This window comes from Agelaius tricolor, unplaced genomic scaffold (assembly GCF_023055355.1).
Source record: "Agelaius tricolor isolate 1412-34295 unplaced genomic scaffold, bAgeTri1.0.p SCAF_36, whole genome shotgun sequence".
In the NCBI taxonomy this organism is placed as follows: domain Eukaryota; kingdom Metazoa; phylum Chordata; class Aves; order Passeriformes; family Icteridae; genus Agelaius; species Agelaius tricolor.
The window spans coordinates 1,375,194-1,393,011 of NW_027269296.1; the positions used below are offsets into that span (position 1 = coordinate 1,375,194).

At 57.2% G+C, this 17,818-nt stretch overlaps 2 protein-coding genes across 2 annotated transcripts; both read left to right on the forward strand.

Moving 5' to 3' along the window:
* The first annotated feature begins 230 nt into the window (after window positions 1-230).
* On the forward strand, window positions 231-4,568 carry HPCAL4 (hippocalcin like 4). The gene is made up of 4 exons (XM_071453113.1): window positions 231-370; window positions 2,257-2,427; window positions 2,530-2,745; window positions 3,367-4,568. The coding sequence occupies exons 2-4, from the start codon at window positions 2,266-2,268 to the stop codon at window positions 3,562-3,564; spliced, it is 576 nt and encodes a 191-aa protein (XP_071309214.1). The 5' UTR covers window positions 231-370; window positions 2,257-2,265; the 3' UTR covers window positions 3,565-4,568.
* Window positions 4,569-6,251: 1,683 nt separating this feature from the next.
* On the forward strand, window positions 6,252-17,423 carry NT5C1A (5'-nucleotidase, cytosolic IA). Its single transcript, XM_071453074.1, has 6 exons — window positions 6,252-6,467; window positions 12,006-12,173; window positions 12,955-13,084; window positions 13,345-13,467; window positions 13,888-14,072; window positions 14,658-17,423. The coding sequence occupies exons 1-6, from the start codon at window positions 6,372-6,374 to the stop codon at window positions 15,024-15,026; spliced, it is 1,071 nt and encodes a 356-aa protein (XP_071309175.1). The 5' UTR covers window positions 6,252-6,371; the 3' UTR covers window positions 15,027-17,423.
* The last annotated feature ends 395 nt before the right edge of the window (window positions 17,424-17,818 follow it).

Genomic DNA, 17,818 nt, shown 5'->3' on the forward strand with positions numbered 1-17,818 from the left:
GCCGTGCCTGTGCCAAGCCATGAGCCCCTGGCGTGTCCCAGTGTCCCCAGGGCAGGCAGTGAGGGGGCGGCATCCCCGGGATCCCACTGCCCCCGGTCCCAGCATCCCGGCCCCATTTCCCCTCCCAGCATCCCAGTACCCCCCAGTATCCCACCTCGACCCCCACCCCCGGCCCCTCCCGCCTGATTGACAGCGCTCCCAGCCAATGGACGAGCGTCGCCGCCGGGGGGGCGGGGGGCCCGCGGCTACAAGAGGGGCGGGAGCGGCGCGGGCAGAGCCGGCGGCTGGACCGCGGCCCCTCCGGTACCGGCAGCGGCTCCGCGCCCCGCCCGGCCCCGCCGAGCCGCCGCCTGCCCGCGCCGCAGCACAGGTAAGGGCTGGGGGCTGGAGCCGCACCCGCGGGGCCGGGACGCGGTTCAGCCGTCGGGGCAGGTGCCGGGAGATGCTCCCGGGAGCCGCTTCCAGCGGGGGTCGGGGCCGGTGGCCCGGAGCCGTCCCATGGTGCGGGTGGGGAGAGCATCCCCGAGCCCCCACCCAGCCCCGGGGCCCGTCCCTGCTCCCTGGGTGCCATCCAGGGGCGCTGCTGCAGGCTGGGGGGGACACCCGTAGTGCCTCCCCTCTGTCCGGTTTTGGGAGCAGCAGCTGCTGAACAATTGCTGCTTTGGGGTGAGCGTGTGGTTCCCTCCTGGGCGCTGTCCCCTGCCCTGGCATGGCTGGGCGCTGCTTGGAAAAGGGATTTGAGGGCTGTGGAGCTCAGGATGCTGCTCTGGAGTCCCAGCCACTGCATCCTCCATCCGTGGGAGGACTTGGATCATGGCAGATCTGCCCGTGTAGAGTGCCTGGCATGGTTTATGATCAATGCCAGCAATTTCGAGCCAGACCACAGTGCCAGGGGGGTTTGTGGAGCCGAGCTGGGGTCGCTGGGGAAGCCTCGTGCTCTGTGGGTGTCTGGACACTCCTGGGGCTGCCAGGGCTGGTTGGGCTCCGTGCTTCCACGGCAGACAGTGACAGATGCTGGTGGGATGATGGGGCAGGAAGGAGCTGCTGCCTGTGGGACTTGCTGGGAGCACGAGGAACCCCACATCCCCCATCCCAGGGTCCCCCCGTGTGCCCCTGGCCAGCACAGCCAGCACAGCAAACCCCAGGGAGGACACGGCGCTTGGTTGGGCTCCAGGTGAACTTCTCCTCAACTTCATGGAGAGAGAAGCTCCAGGAGCTCCCGGAGAACCATCTGCTGCTCGGGCTGAGCGGCGCTGGCAGCCGGGGATGCGTGGGAGCGGGCACGGCGCGTATCGGAGCGGGCTCTGCTCACTGCCCACACAGCCAGGGCCTGCCAGGGCTCCCTGCTGCTGCTGCACACCACGGACCGGGGCTGCTTCCAAGGAAAAAGCCGTGGTAGAAGCCATGTTGTGGCAGTTTTGGGTTCCCCTTGGGATGCCTTTGGCAGCTGCAGGGTGCCTGGAGCTCTGGGCTTTGTGGTTTAAAAACCCTAACCCTAACCCTAGGCAGGAATAGCAGCCTTAGGCTAAGGCTGGTTCCAAGGAAAAGGCCATGGAGGCAGCCATGTTGTGGAAATTCTGTGTTCTCTTTGGGATGCCTTTGGCAGCTGGGGTGTGCCTGGAGCTCTGGGCCTTGTGGTTTCCAAACCCTAACCCCTGGTGTAACCCTAAACCCTAACCCTAGGTGTAACCCTAGCCTGAAGCAGTAAATGGAGCCTTACAGACCCCGTCTTCCCCAAGCAGGAGGATTGGCATCTCTCTGGCCAGTGGGATGCTGCACGGCCTGTGGTGCCAGGGACATTTTTATGTGCCCTACTAGCAGATTCTTTGTTGTCCCATCCTTGGAGAAGGGCTGGTCAGAGGTGTTCCTTGTCATGGCAGTGTGGCTGGAGCTAAATGAGGTCCTTTCCAACCCAAACCATTCTAGCATTCTGTGATTGTGCTCTGGCAAAGGCAGTGGGAGGAGTTCTGAGTTTTCAGTTGCTTTTTGAGTGTTTTCTTTCAGCCCAAAATGAGCCCAGGGGATGGGGTGATGCTGATGGCTGCCCTGGTGGGCTGTCCCAAGGCCAGCTCCTGTACACCTCCAGGAGCAAAGGCCAAAGCCACATCTCCATTGCAACAGCTGCTGTCCTTCATGGACACCCATCAGGCAGGTGGATCAGCTCCAGCAAGGAGAAGAGGGATGCAGGATCATCCAGGCTGGATGAGGGCCTGGGAGGAGCATCCCTCTCCAGCCTGGTGTGGATTTTCCTTTCCAGGGGCAGCCATGGGCAAGCACAGCAGCAAGCTGGCCCCGGAGATGCTGGATGACCTGGTGAGGAGCACGGAGTTCAGCGAGCAGGAGCTGAAGCAGTGGTACAAGGGCTTCCTCAAGGACTGCCCCACCGGCATCCTCAACCTGGAGGAGTTCCAGCAGCTCTACATCAAGGTGGGCTCCAGCTGGGGCTCTGAGTGCTGCCTGGGGGGCTGGAGCAGCCTCCATGCCGAGCTCCCCCTCCTCATTTCCATTCCTCTTCTCTCCTTCCCGCAGTTTTTCCCCTATGGAGACGCCTCCAAGTTTGCCCAGCACGCGTTCCGCACCTTTGACAAGAACGGGGATGGCACCATCGACTTCAGGGAGTTCATCTGTGCCCTGTCTGTCACCTCCAGGGGCACCTTTGAGCAGAAACTCAACTGGGCCTTCGAGATGTACGACCTGGACGGGGATGGGAAGATCACGCGCCTGGAGATGCTGGAGATCATTGAGGTACCAGAGCTTCAAACCAGCAGGGATTGTTTGCTTTCCCCAGGCTTTTCACACATATGGGGTCCCTTTTAGCACCAAAAGATGAATTTTCCTACTCAGAGCTGTGACCCTGTTCGCAGGGGTCTTAGGATGAGGATCTGACTCCATGTTTCAGAAGGCTGATTTATTATTTTATCATATGTATTATATTAAAACTGTACTAAAAGAATAGAAGAAAGGATATCATCAGAAGGCTGGCTAAGAATAGAAAAATAAAGAATGATGGCAAAGGTTTGTGGCTCGGACAGAGAGTCTGAGCCAGCTGGGCTGTGATTGGCCATTAATTAGAAACAACCACATGAGCCCAATCCCAGATCCACCTGTTGCATTCCACAGCAGCAGATAACCATTGGTTACATTTTGTTCCTGAGGCCTCTCAGCTTCTCAGGAGGAACAATCCCAAGGAAAGGATTTTTCATAAAACGTTTCTGTGCCGCAGAGCCTTGTCTGAAAGGTGCTTGATGTGGATCTGGTAGAACAGGGTCCCAACAGAGCAGCAGCCCCGTCCCCATCCCCTGCCTTACCCTGGGGTCTCGTGTCCTTCCAACATTCCCTCTGATTCCCACTCTCATCCTCCTCCAGGCCATTTACAAGATGGTGGGGACTGTGATCATGATGAGGATGAACCAGGACGGGCTGACCCCCCAGCAGCGAGTGGACAAGATCTTCACAAAGATGGACAAGGACAAGGATGACCAGATTTCCCTGGAGGAGTTCAAGGAGGCCGCGAAGAGCGACCCCTCCATCGTCCTGCTCCTGCAGTGTGACATGCAGAAATAGAGCCCTGGCGCCCAGGGCTGGACTGGCTGCAGCCAAACTCTGCCCCCTGTGATGGTTTCAATTCCCTTTTTTTCCCCCCATTTGGCCCCAGGCATGAGCCACCTTCCATCCCTCCTGCTGCCCCTGCTCCGGCTGCATCCTGGGCAGTTGCACACCCTGGAGGTCAGAGCTTGCTCTGAGCACTGTCAGCCCTCTCCCAGCCTGGAGATGGATGCCCTGCAGCCCCTGGTGTGTCCTGGCTGACCAGGGCCAGCTGTTCCCACATCCCTGCTGCTTTCTCCCTGCTTTCCCCCACTGCTCCACCTGCCCCATTCCCTGATCCTAACTGAGACCAGCTCTGTCCCATTTCTGCTGTTTTCTCCCCACTTCTTGGCTTGTGAAGTCTCCAGGGAGGCTGAAAAGCCCCAGGTCCTGCTCCTGGTCCTTCCTTCACTGGCAGTTCCCTGGAAGGCTGCCTGGAGAGGCCAGGGCAGGGTCTTGCACCAGCTTTAGCTCTTCCACCTCTATTTTCCCTGCTGGGAACAGCCAGGCTTGGTCAGGACACTCCAGCAGAGAACAGAAGTGTCCAAAGCCAGCCCTGGATGTCCCATCCCAGCAGCCACCCTCCATCCCATCAGGTGGGTCATGTCCCCGTCTGCCCTGGGTGCTCTGTGGCATTTCTGACCCTCCTGGAAACGGAGGTGAGGCCTGCAGTCCCAAGCTGGAGGCAGGCTCAGGGCTGTGGGTGTGGAAGGCAGGTCCTGGTGCTGCTGTGGGGACAGCTGGATGGGGGCTGTGGGGAGGTGTGGATGGGTCCTGTTCCTGCTGAGCCTCCTGGAAAGGCTCTGAGGCCACAAGAAACAAATCTGTCTCCTTCCTCCCCGCTCCCAGCCTGCTGCATCCACCCCTCCTGTCCCAGGTCGGTGTTTCGTCCGCACATTGTGGTGTTGGTGGCTGTGGTGTCTGTTAGGAGATGGTGAAGTCCTTACTTATTTTTTTAAGGGAAAAATAAACTGTTCCCTGTGTGTGGTGCCCCCCTCTGGATGGTTTATTGGGGACAGTGAGGTGACAGCACTGCACTGCTGAGAATATTTTAGGGGTCTCATCCAAGCCTGTGACACCTCAAGGGGTGGAGAAACCCTTGGGGACAGCACAGGCTGGGGAGCCTTGGAGGTTGAAACCCTTCAGTGGTGCAGGCAGCTCTGGGGAAGAGAATGTCCCTTTTGGGGTGGGGAGCCCCAGAGCCCAAACCTCTCTGGAAATGGGTCTCCTTTGCCAGCCAGGAGCTGGCCCCGGCTGTGCCCTTCCCTCAGGGCTGGTGGCTTTGTCCTGGGCTCCACCTGTCAGCAGCTGGGCCCTGCTCTCTGTGCATCTTTGTCCTTCTTTCCTCCACCCCCATCTTCCCAGCCCAGATTTTCCTCCGGCCGTTCCTCTCCCTCAGCAGCCTGCACAGACAGTGACTGTTGCTAAGGAGCTCTCACCAAATTTTAATCCTTCTCTGGAACCAATCCGGCAGGGCTGGCTCCCAGCTCACCCCATCCCACCTGCACCCTGCAATTCCCCAGCCTTTGGTGTGTCCAGCACGGGATGGGAGGGTGCCAAAACCACGGCAGGGAGGGTATTTTTAGGAGAGCTGCTGATGGCAGAGCTCTGCCCCTCGGCTTTGGCCGCTGTGCTTTCCAGGAGCACGTGTGAGTTTGCAGCTCAGCAGTGCCCGGGGAAGAGGGAACAGGGAAGGTTCTCCCACCCTGCAGGAGCTGGGGACGTGCCAGAGCTGCTGCCTGAAAGGGCAGCAACTCAAAAGCTCCAGAGAGAACTCCAAGAATAGCCCGGTGATCCTGGAGCCCTCCAAGCTCCCTCATTGCACCCCGAAGGAAGCTCAGGTGTTCCCCAGCAGGAGCTGCAAAGGCCCTGGGGAAAGGAAATCTGTGAGGCTGAAACGATGCTGAATTCCCAGAGGGTTTGGGGCTGCTGGAGCCAGCCCTGCTCACCGGCACACAGAGGGCTCTGCTCTCCCCGTTTGGACCTCGGTGTTGGATCGGTCTCACGGACCATACAGGGCTGTGGTCTGTAGGGAGGGTTTTTCTTTAGCTGGAGCACAGGGATTTGGGTAAAACCCTGTCCTGTGAGATCTCCATCCCTTGCCCCTTCCTGGCTTTTGGGTTTTGGTCTCTGGGATGCACCCCCTGCTCCCCAAGGGTTTCTGGGGGGCTGCTGACGGCGGTGGAATTTTCAACCTGAGCTGAGCGTGCGGCTCTGCGGCTGCTCCCACCAGCACTCCCGGCAGAGCAGAGCCTTAATTAACACCCGCACCACGGAATCACCATGAACCAGCGAACGGCACAGGTCACCCTGGCACGGAGCGGGGTCCCACCACCCCTCTGTCCTCCCTGAGCGTCCCCCCTGTGCTCCCAAGGATGTCCCAACCCCAGACCCTGGGGACAGCAGGAGCAGCGACCAACCGGGCACGGAGCAGCGTCCCCAGAGCTGCCCCACCGCTCCCGCTCCGTGTCCTGCTGATGCCACCTTTGTCGCCAGCCCCTTCCCCTCGCTCCCGGCCGTTCTGTGCCCCGGGGCGGGGGCTCCCCCCGCCTCAGTTCCCCGCAGCTCCCCGGTGTCACCGGGCGGAGCGCGGCGGCGAGGAGCGCTCGGTCCCGAAGAGGTTAACGCGTGTCCCGGTGGACTGAAAGCCCGGAGCTTCATGGGATGCCATATAAAGCGCGTTCCGCCGGGCCGGCCCCGGCTCCGGGAGCTGCCGGGACGCGCGGAGCGGAGCCGCGCACGGAGCGGAGCCGCCGCTGCCGCCGGTGCCCCGGAGCCGCCGGGCCATGGAGCCGCCGGGCCCCGCCGGGGCGCCGGGCCGGCCCTGGGATGAAGCCAAGGCTTTCTACGACAACCTCGCCCCCAAGAAGAAACCCAAATCGGTGAGAGCCCCCGCGCTCCCCGCCTGCCCCATCCCCTGCCGGGGCTCTCCAGGTGTCCCAGCTCCTGCGGGTTCGCATCTTCCCTGGATTCCCCCATGGAACCCCCCGGGTGTCTGTGGGTGCCCCATCTCCTCCAGGATCCCTCCTGGTGCCCCATTTCCTCCAGGATCTCTGGGTCCCTCCCGGTGCCCCATTTCCCCCACGAGTTTTGGGGTCCCCCTGAGTGTCTCCCTGTTCCCCGTCTCCTCCGGGCTCTGTGGGGTCCCCCGTGGTGTCTCTGGTGTTTCTCTGACCCCCCTGCCTCCATCCAGCTCCTTGGGGATGCCCCAGCTCTCTCCAGGTGCTCCCACTGGCTCCTCCATGGCATCGCTCGGTTCCTGGGGTCTCTCCAGATCCCCCTGGGTTCCCGCAGGTCCCCGTGGTGCTCCTGGCTCCCTCCGGGGCTGAGCTGTCCTTGCAGAGTGGCCCGGTGCCCCATGAGCTGCCTGTCCCCTGTGCCAAGGCGGGAGGCCCTGGCAGGGACAGGAGGGGTGGCACTGACAGAGCCGGGGACAGGCAGGAGCCGCTGGGCCAGGGGTGTCACAGGGGTGTCACAGGGGTGTCACTGCCCCAGGAGATCAGAGGGAGGACAGCCTGTGTTATCTAACGAGGGCTGAGCTGCCGGCTTTGGCCGCGGGAGTGCCTGGAAGTGCGGCCGTGTCCCGGAGTGGCAGCGGGGCTGGCAGGGCTGGGGGCTGTGCCCGCCTGTCCCTGCAGCCTCTGAGCCCCCCAGACACAGCCACAGCCACCCCTGGGGCCGTGGGACCCCCAAAACCTGGGGTCTGGCAGAGGGGCTGGACCTGGTGACAGCTGGCACCTCCTGTGGCACCTCCTGTGACACTCTCCTTGCTGGCACCTCCTGTGGCAAAGCTCTGGGTGTGAGCTCTCCACGAGGGGACACATCCAAGCCCTCATTTGGGGCAGCCCTTGTGCCTTCCCTTCCCTCAGCCCTGTTGCTGGACCCTGTGCCAGCTGACATTGCTGCTGCCTGTGCCCTGAGCAGGGGCACAGCCTGGCTTGGTGGCAGGATGCAGCTCCTGCTCTTTCATGCCCGTGCTTTGCCCATGGATGCCAGGCCAGCCTCCTCCTCTTCCTCTCCTTGCAGCCAGCTCGCTGACCAGGGGAAACTGAGGCACGGGGAGGGGGGCAGCCATGTGCTTTACAACCTGAGATCTGGGTGCTCACATCCTGCAGCTGGGCTGTGCCCTGTGGGGCTGATGCCAGGCTATGTGCCCCTCTCCTGGGGGCTGTGGGCAGCCAGCTCAGCTGCCCTCACACAGCTGCCAGCCCCTGATGGACGGCTGCAGGGCCGTCCATCATAAATAATGTTCTTGGAAAACTCCAAACCAGCCTGAACTTTAATCTGATCCCGAGCAGGGGGCTGGTGGTGCCCGGGGCTCCTTCAGGAAATGGGGTTTGGTGTCGTCTGTCTGTGCCCTTGGGGTGCCAGGTCTGTCTGTCTGTCTGTCCTCCTGTCCTCCTGGCCCTACAGGAGCAGGAGAGAGCTGGGAGGTGATTTTGGGCAGCCATCCCTGGCTGGGAATGGGTTCATGGGGCATTCCTGCTTTGCAGTGGTCGCAGCTCTGCCCACAGCCTGGCTCCTGCCAGGGAGGTCAGCAATGAGACCTGTCACCCTTCAGCAATGCTGGAAATGTCCCCAGCCTCTCTGGTGACAGTGGGAGCTGGTTTTCTGCTGGCTGCCTTCCTCTGGGCGCCCTTTGGGACCCATCCCTCTCACCCATGTGCGACTTTTGGGATGCAGGAGTGGGGACAATGCTTGACCATGGAGCAAACCCTTCCTCCTCCCTTTCCATGTCGAAAATCCTCTGAATATGGAATTAATCACAAGAATTTGGTGTTCTGCAGCACCCAGGGAAGTGCCCAGAATTCCTGCAGGATTTTAGGATGGAGTTGGGTTCAAGCAAAAGGATCCAGGGGTGCAGGATGGGGTCCCCAGTGTGGCTCCTCCAGGGGTGGCAGTGGAGCTTCTGGGGTTGGGTGGTACCGAGGGCACCTCTGGCTCTCATGGGTGGGAGGACACTGCACGTCCTGGGAGCCTGTGGGATTTCCAAATATCTGCCTCTAATCCTTGGGGGGCTGCTGGGGATTTACTGATTAGGGCAGCGATTTAAAGGCTGCCAGCTGTTGGATCTGCAGGCAGAAAATTGGGCTGTTTGCAGTCACTCCTGAAATGCACCTTCACCCCAAAACTGGGGGGTTCGGGGTCTGGGCTGGGGTTTGCACTCAGTGGAGCTGGAGCCTGCTGGAAAGGTCTTTTTACACTTCTCAGGTGGGGTTTGGGCCTTGTGGACCTCCTGGAGCTGTGCCGGTGGCTGATGCTCCTCTGACACGTCCCTGGTTGTCCCTCCTGTTTGGCTGAACCTAGGGATGGGCCCAGGATTGGGATGGGACCTTCCCCACACCCTCACACTCCTCTTAGACCCATCATTAATCTCTTGCTCAAGGTTCAGGAGGGGGCTGGACCTGAGCTTCCCATGGGAAGGAAGAGGAGCTCACCATGAATCCCCAAATTCAGTTGGATTCAGCTGAGCAGAGCCTGGACTTGTGTTGGATGAGCTTTCACCGACCTTGGCTGACCTTGGATGCTGCTTTGAGGGGAAAACAGAGTTTGTGATTCAGCCCAAACCCTGCGGGGCTGAGGCAGCCAGAGCAGGAGGCTGTGGTGGGATGGAGCCTGTGGGACCAAATCCAGCCCAGCCAGGGCTGGGAGCGGGACCCCTCCCATGCACACATTTCCTGTTGCAAAAGGAGAATATTTGCCTTGAAACATCTCAATTTCTGGGGAAAAGTGGGGTTGGGTGGGCTGTTAGCAGCACTCAGAGGGAGGGTTTGAGGTGCTGTGGTTCCTGAGGCTTTTTAAAGCTCATTTTGAAGCATTGCAATGACCATCTGCAGCACTAATGGGGACAGAGAGGCATCCAAACAAGCTCGAGGAGGGAATGCTTCCAAATGAAATCCACTTCAAAGAAATGTCAAAATGCAGATCCCTCCTTGCAGTGCAGAATCGCCTCATTTTTCCAAATGTCAGCATTTCCCAGGGAACAGCAGGGCTGTTCCAGCCCAGCCAGAGCTGGGAGCTGCCTTAGCACCCGGGTGAGACTTTCCTGCCCCGAGTGCTCCACAAGGTGCAAATCTTCCTTGGCAGGATCCCATTCCCAGAGCTCCCTGCCCTCGGGCCCCTGGGGCTCCAGCTGCCCACGCCGGGGCAGAGGCAGGGCCTGGAGCCCAGGGTTATTTTTATTGCTCTGTTTATTGCCTCTTAAATGAACCTCCCCGAGGGCTGGTGCCTTTCAGAGGCGGGGAAGGGACCTTGAGCAGCCGGGGCTGTTGTGCAAGGTGTGGAGAGGGAGGTGGAAATTCCCTCTGGGCGCCCGGCTTGGCTTGTGGCCCCAAACATCCTCCTCACCCCCTTGAACACGCCTCAGTGCTGTTACATCTGGGCTGCTGACCTGCTTTCTCTCCTGGGAATCTCCCTGCAGGGCTGACCCCGGTCCAGGATCAGGGAGCAAACACCTGGAAGATTTCCTGGCCAGCCAGCACTGCAGGGACTCTGGAGCAGGATGGAGCAGCAGGACTCCAGCTCATGGCCGGATGTCCCAAGACCTTTCAGAGTTATTAATATTTTCAGCTAATAAATGGCCCATGACTCCAGAGTTATTAATTAATGAGCTGAAATGCCAAGGCTTGGCCTGTGACCAATTAATAGCTGACACTCCTTGGGGACCTGGCTGTGGTTCACTTGGAGCAGTGTTGGTGTCATGGACCAGGTCCTGCCTGTGCTGGGGGTTGCTCCCCTGCTTTCCTAAAACAGCCACTTCCAAACAGGACCTGATTCCCTGAAAATGCTGTGGGAGAGGGATCCCTGTGCCCACACTGATCTTCTCAGCCCCAGCTAATCTGGGTCTCGTCCTAATGCCCGCTGTTTAATCGCTTTGCTGGGGATTTGGGGGATTTTGGGGATTTTGGGAGTGGATGCAGCCTCTGGAGAGGTGCCTGGGGTGGATCTGGTGCTGGGAATGGCGTGGAGGCTCCCACTGACTCATTCCTGGGTGGGGCTGGGGGCAGAGCCAGCCCCAGGGCGAGCCCAGTGTGGATGGGGCACCCTGGCCTTGCAAAGTTCAGCCCTGGGCAGGGTGGGAGCTTGAACTTTGGAGCACCTGGAGGAGGCACCCTCCACCCTGAGCAAATGGCATTGCCAGGGGATTACTCACAGCTCAGAGGATCCTGGAAGGCACAGAGGAGCAGGGGGTGAGGTGTTCCTGCAGTGCTCACAGACAGGATTTCTCAGAGAGCCCCCAAGCCCTGTCCTGCTCGCTGGGCTCCTCTGCAGGGGACAGGAGCTCCCTGTGCCACTGTCCCTCTGTAGGATTTGCTGTCCTGGCAGCCAGGATTGCTCACTGGCCATCGGTAATTAACTTATTTTTGTGCTTGCAAGTGAGTGATGGGGATTAACAGGGGACAGAGGGAGGGTGGGTGGGGGTCAGGATGAGCCTGACTTTCCCTCTGTCCCCTCTGTCCCCTCTGTCCCTGCTACGTCCCTCTGGAGGCGCCTCCTTGGCTTCAGCTGGAGGAGGTTTTGGATTTGGGTTTTGGATGGAGCCCTCAAACATCAATAATAATGACTCATAAATCATTGCTTGCACCACCTGTTTGTCATGTTTCCACCCACAATAGCTGTATCAAGTGTTTGGAGGAGCTGAGCTGGCACGGGCTGTTTGTCACATCTGGACGGCATCACGGGATGCGGATCTGGCTCAGCCGCAGAGCGCGGCTCGTTCCTGCCTGGGGGGTGGGAAAAGCCACACAAATTCCATCTGCACGGCCTTCAGCAGCTCCTCCTGGGGTCTGCACGGGTTCTGGGAGCCTGTTTGCAGTGGGAGGGCTTGGCAGTGGGATCTGAGGCGTCCCAGATGTGTGGGGATGGAGCATCAGGGCTTTGTGACCGTGTTCACAGGGGTCCCAGGATGAGGAGAGAGATGAGGAGCTGACTCCATGTTTCAGAAGGCTTGATTTATTATTTTATGATATATATTATATTAAAACTATCCTAAAAGAATAGAAGAAAGGATTTCATCAGAAGGCTGGCTAAGAATAGCAAAAGAAGGAATGATAACAAAGGTTTGTGGCTCAGACTCTCTGTCCAAGCCAGCTGGGCTGTGATTGGCCATTCATTAGAAACAACCACATGAGCCCAATCCCAGATGCACCTGTTGCATTCCACAGCAGCAGATAACCATTGGTTACATTTTGTTCCTGAGGCCTCTCAGCTTCTCAGGAGGAACAATCCTAAGGAAAGGATTTTCCATAAAAGATGTGTGTGACAGGGCTTCATCTGTGGAAGCGCTGGGATGCAGCCGCTCTGTCCTTCTCCAAATCATTTCAGAGGTGTCACCCACCTTGTGGCCTTTCATGCTGGGGGATCCACCTCGGGGCTGCCTCCCTAATTTGCCCCTCCCTAACTGGTCCCTGTGCCCACAGCCCAAGCCTGAGAACGCCATCACCATTGCCGTGTCCTCGCGGGCGCTGTTCCGCATGGAGGAGGAGCAGAAGATCTACACGGAGCAGGGCGTGGAGGCCTATGTGAAATACCAGCTGGACCACGAGAACGAGCCCTTCCTCCCCGGGGCTGCCTTCCCCTTCGTCAAGGTGAGCAGAAATCCTGGGGAGGGGACAGAGCTCATGTGGGGCCAGGATGGACACGAGCCACGGAGCAGAGGGCAGACAAACCTCCCAGCAAGTGATGTGCTGTTTCCAGGGCTGGATTTTCCATCCTGAGCCCAAGAATTGAACAAATCATCTCCTTGGATCACATTTAAAGTTTCCCTTTAGGGAATTGTCTTTTTTTTTTGTTTTGTTTTGTAGTTATGATTATTATTACAATTTATTTATTCTTGTAAATTGGCTGAGTTTAGCCTTGCTCCCGAGTCGGCCAATTTCTAATCCTGACATGTTGAAATGAGGCATTTCAAACTGGAAAATTATTTTCTAACTCCTGTAGCAATTAGTGCAGTTTTGGGAGCTGGAGCCCATTCCCAATAAATAGATTAATCAGCTCAGTGGGGCAGGACTTGTTTCTGATTGTCTGAAAAACACTTATCTGTAACTTGGAGCTAATTTATCCTCATTTAATAAATCCAAACCTTTTATGTTTAAAAACAGAGAAGTAGCTAGGTGGAATTTTTCCTCCCCCCCACTAAAATGAATCTATTTTTTCCCAGCTGATGCCAGCTTGGCTCGGGGTGTAGTTGAGGTGGGGATTTTGGTGACCAGGAGCATTTTGTTGATGGGAAGGGCTGAGCACCACACCTGGGGCTGGCCAGATGTGTGGATTTGGTGACCAGGAGTGCTTTTCTGGGTGGGAAGGGGGTCAGGGCCATGCCTGGGGGGGCCTGGCTGACACCCACCCCCTCTCCCTGGGGTGCTGCAGGCTCTGGAGGCAGTGAATGCTCAGCTCCGTGAGCTCTACCCCGACAGCGAGGAGCTCTTCGACATCGTCCTCATGACCAACAACCACGCCCAGGTTGGGGTTCGCTTGATCAACAGCATCAACCACTATGGTGAGATGGGGACACAGCTGGCCTTGGTGGCTTTTGGGTGGTGGCATTGCTGGGCACCAAGAAAAGGAGATGTTTTCTCCCGTTTTTTTACGCTTCTCCCGGATTTTCTGGGTGTTGAGCAGGAGCTGGATGGTGGGGAGGAACTCTGGCTGCTGGCCCTGCTGTTGGGCAGCAGAACCAGGATTAACCCCAGCCCTCCCAGCACCAAGGCTGGGTCTGGGGGGCAGCCAGGCTCACCCCAGGGTCCCTCTTGCCCCCAGATCTGTTCATCGAGAGGTTCTGCATGACGGGAGGGAACAGCCCCATCTGTTACCTCAAGGCCTATCACACCAACCTCTACCTCTCCTCCGACGCCGAGAAAGTGAGTGGGGCCATTGAAGAGGGTGAGTCTGGGGTCCAGCTCAAGGAGGGGGGCAGTGGGGGGAGCCTGGAGCCCTCAGGGGGTTGTTCTCAGGAAGGATAACTCCAATTTCCATGTCCCTAATCCAACGTGCACTTAAGGTTTGCCTCGCCCCACATCTCTGACGCTCCAAAGAGCCTCCAGTTTCCATAGAAATGAGCCTTTCCTCCAGCTCCACAGCTCTCCCGAGGCAAAGGAGGTGTTTTTCCTCCTTAATTCTTGTATGCAAAGGGTGATTTGTCATCTGGGGGGTTGTTTTTGCTGTAGAAGCTCTCGGGGCCAAGCTGCAGGGGCTCCTGCTCGCGTTTCCTTGCGGCGCTTTGCTCCCAGCCCATCGTGTTTTGCTCTGCTCCTCCACGAGGCCGGATCCTTGGATAACTGCCACCTCCTGCCTCATCCTCAGGGATTGCTGCAGCCACCATCTTCAGCCCCAGCAGAGACCTGGAGGTGTCAGAGAAGCAGCTGAGGGTGGCGTTCGACGGGGACGCCGTGCTCTTCTCGGATGAGTCGGAGCAGATCGTGAAGGCTCACGGCCTGGACATGTTCTTTGAGCATGAGAAGGCTCACGAGAACAAGCCCCTGGCACAGGTACAGCTGGGCTAAGGGCAGGAGAAAGCTCTGGGAGTGAGGCAGCCCCCATGGGATGCTCCAAACTCTGGGATCAGGCCACAGCGAGGCTGTGACCGTGTTCACAGGGGTCTGAGGATGAGGGAAGAGAGGAGGATCTGACTCCATGTTTCAGAAGGCTTGATTTATTATTTTATGATATATATTATATTAAAACTATACTAAAAAAATAGAAGAAAGGATTTCATCAGAAGGCTGGCTAAGAATAGAATAGGAAAGAATGATAACAAAGGTTTGTGGCTTGGACTCTCTGTCTGAGCCAGCTGGGCTGTGATTGTCCATGAATTAGAAACAACCACATGAGCCCAATCCCAGATGCACCTGTTGCATTCCACAGCAGCAGATAACCATTGGTTACATTTTGTTCCTGAGGCCTCTCAGCTTCTCAGGAGGAACAATCCTAAGGAAAGGATTTTTCATAAAAGATGTCTGTGACACGGGGTGGTGGCACAGGGGATGGTTTGGGGCCATTTTTGGGGCGGCTCACAGGGTGATGACATGAAGCTGGTGATTGAAAGGCTGACAGAAGATTTCTTGCTCCTTCAGGGCCCTCTGAAGGGCTTCCTGGAGGCTCTGGGGAAGCTGCAGAAGAAGTTCTACTCCAAGGGGCTGAGGCTGGAGTGTCCCATCCGCACGTACCTGGTGACGGCGCGCAGCGCGGCCAGCTCGGGCGCCCGCGCCCTAAAGACTCTGCGCAGCTGGGGCCTGGAGACGGACGAGGCTCTGTTCCTGGCAGGGGCTCCCAAGGGCCCTCTGCTCAGGAAGATCAGGCCCCACATCTTCTTCGACGACCAGATGTTCCACGTGGAGGGAGCGCAGGAGATGGGCGCCGTGGCCGCCCACGTCCCCTACGGCGTGGCCCAGAAGCACAAGCGGCCGGCGCAGGAGAAGCAGCAGACCCCAAACAGCAAATAGTGGGGTTGGGGGGATCCCCCAGAGCCCAGCGTGGACCTCATCCCGTGAGCCAGGCTCCCTGCTCGTGCAGGGGGTGTTTGTTCTGGGAATGGGGGCTCATCCCCCCCGGGTTAGGGGCAGGAGAGAGGAGCAAAATGTCCTTGGTGCCTCCGTTTGCTGCTGTTCCTCGTGGGGCTGGGGGCTCCTCTGTGCCAGGAGATGTTTTCCCGGTTCATCTGTGCACTCTGCACTTGCCTCGGGCAAAAACCCCTCGAGGATGGGTCTGCCTTGTGTGGAATCTTTGTGCCAGGCAGGTTTAACCTATTTATTTTAACCTATTTATTTAAAACCCCCAGTGACTCCCAAAACCTTCTGGCTTTCCCAAGCAAATGTTTAGGCTGAACTGGAAAATTGGGAGCACTCAAAAGCCTTCCAAGCAGCTTTGGAACAAAATTTTGTCCCTTTGAACTGGAATTAAACCGTGATATTGTTCCTTCACAGCCCCAGCTGCTGCTCTCCAACCAGAAAATACTCAGTGTCTGTCCTTTCACCAAGATTTTGCCAGCTTAAATCTGGAAAAATAGAAACAAATACTTAACATACTAAAAAAAAAAAAAAATCCTGTTTCCTCCTTGGAGCTTTGGGCTGGAGTATTGTTGGGCCAGGTTTTTAGATTTGGGTTTCACACTTGCATGATTTAGCACTTAAAACTAATAATCTCAGCGAGCATCCAAAGCCCAGCTTGTCCAAGGGCTGCAGACGCATGCCCAGGGCTTGAATTAAGTTAAAAGCAGGCCTTGATATATTAGGGACATCATTTGAAGTCCATTTAGGTAAATCTGCACAGAATTTCAGCCTGGGGATTTCAATTAAAGGATTTTTTTCCTCCCTTTCCAGGCTGAGCCCATATGAGTTGATAATCTTTTTCTCCTCAGCTTCTTAAAACCTCTGGTGTTTCCTAAAATAGACACCTCTGTTAGCGATGCTGTGAGAGAACCAAATCTCTGATTAAAAAACAGGATGGGAAATCAATGGGAGAGAAACTGGTGTGAAAATCACGCTGACATTTCTGCTCAAAGCCCTGTCCCAAAGGAGACACTCGGGAAGAAAATTTAAAGATTATTTCTTCCTCGTGGGTTTTTCTTTTCCTCTCTTTATTATTTTTGGTGGTTTTTTGCATGAGCAGGAAGGGTGCTCAATATTATCAGCCAGTTTTCTACAAATACCATGGGCTGAAATTTTCCATGTTGTGTGTCTGGCTCTTTCCAGGGAAGTTTCAGCTCAGACAGTGAGGCTGGAGCTGGAGTTATCACTCTTTTGAGGAATATGTAAATAACCAAGCTGGTGTTGCCTCCAGTGGCTCTGCAGATTTTTCTCATTGCACTAAATCCTGCTCTAGCAGTGAAAAGCAAATTGCACTTTTTTTCCCCCCCCCAAAAAAAATTATTTGGCAGACTGTTAACTGTCACATCTGGGTGACAAACACCTCGGAGGAAGGTCTGAAATCCAAACAAACAAATGAAAAATCTTGGGAGAAATGAGTTTCTGAGTGTCACATCCTCCAGCGCTCAGGTTTATAGACAGGTCTCGTCTTTTTTTAATGTGAACCCAGGATTTTGGGATCTGAGCTGGATCTTGGAGGCCTCTCTGGCAGCTGGGAGGGGGAGCACAGCCAGTAAACATTTCCAAGGTGTTTCCTGAAGATGGTGGAAGCCCAGCCAAGCCCGGCTTGTGCAGGGGAGAGGATGCTGCAGGAGGAATGGGATTGTCAGCCAGCCCTGGGGCTGGGGACAGGGGGATGTGTCCATGGGACGATCCAGAGGTGATGCTGCTGCTGGCAGGGGGAGATGGATGCCAGGGAAGCGCTGGGCTGTGGTTTTGGGGTAGAACCCTGGGTCTGAGCAGATTCCTGCTGCCTCTCCAGGCCCTGAGGTGCACAGGGAGCTGGGGACAGGCTTTCAGTGACCCTGCTTTGGGTCCTCCTGCTGCCAGGGCAGTTCAGGGGCCCCCTGGGAGGTGTGGGGCTCAGGAATGAGCCCCAGCTGAGCCAGACCTCCCCATATCCCCGCCAAGCAGGGAGGATTTTCCATTCCCACCATGGCTGCCCCTTTTGCTTTTATCCACGTGGCTCCCTCTGCTTTTGTTTTTTTATTTTTCCTCCTCCATCCCTGCAGCTGGAGGACAAGGACTTGCTGTTTGTGCACTTCCCTCAGGTCCCCTGGGGCTGGGGAGTGTCCCTGGGGTCACCCCTGGGATGGGCACTGCTCTCACAGGGCCCTGCTGTCCTGGCTGACAACTGGACTTTTCCTGCTGTGTGTTGTTGCTGTGGATTTCGCTTCATTGTCCCCCCGGTGGTTTTTTGCCATGTAAATGGGATCCCTCGGGGTGTTTTTCCATAATAAAACCGTGCTGGTCCCAGCCCTGCTCCCTCTGTTCTCACAATGCGTGTTTGGCTCCCTGCTTGGGACCTCCCAGGTTTTATGGTGATGGGGCAGGCGTGACAAGAAGGAAAAAAGGGGTTTTGGGGGTTTAAGGGAATTCAGAAAATGTGATTCAAGCTCCTGCTTTGGGACTGGAGACCTGTGGGAGAGGTGGGATTCCAGGGGTGGGATGTGCTGTGATCCAAACACCTCCCTGTGCTTCGTGAGCAGCTTCTGTGGGGCACCTGGGCTCGTGATGGAGCCCTGGATAAAAATACAGCTTGGCAGGAGACTTTTGTCAGCTTGATCCTCTCCCAGCCAACAGGTGGGAGGCAGCACAGGCTCAGCAGAGGAGATTTATGAGATTTATGACTGCTCCATCCGAGCAGCAGC

Excerpts from the sequence above, each read along its gene's own strand:
- HPCAL4 (XM_071453113.1), top strand. The coding sequence starts at position 2,266 with ATGGGCAAGCACAGCAGCAAGCTGGCCCCGGAGATGCTGGATGACCTG. Across the intron at positions 2,428-2,529 it reads TCCAGCAGCTCTACATCAAG|TTTTTCCCCTATGGAGACGC; the intron begins GTGGGCTCCAGC and ends TCCTTCCCGCAG. Across the intron at positions 2,746-3,366 it reads AGATGCTGGAGATCATTGAG|GCCATTTACAAGATGGTGGG; the intron begins GTACCAGAGCTT and ends ATCCTCCTCCAG.
- NT5C1A (XM_071453074.1), top strand. The coding sequence starts at position 6,372 with ATGGAGCCGCCGGGCCCCGCCGGGGCGCCGGGCCGGCCCTGGGATGAA. Across the intron at positions 13,468-13,887 it reads GAGTGGGGCCATTGAAGAGG|GGATTGCTGCAGCCACCATC; the intron begins GTGAGTCTGGGG and ends CCTCATCCTCAG. Across the intron at positions 14,073-14,657 it reads AGAACAAGCCCCTGGCACAG|GGCCCTCTGAAGGGCTTCCT; the intron begins GTACAGCTGGGC and ends TTGCTCCTTCAG.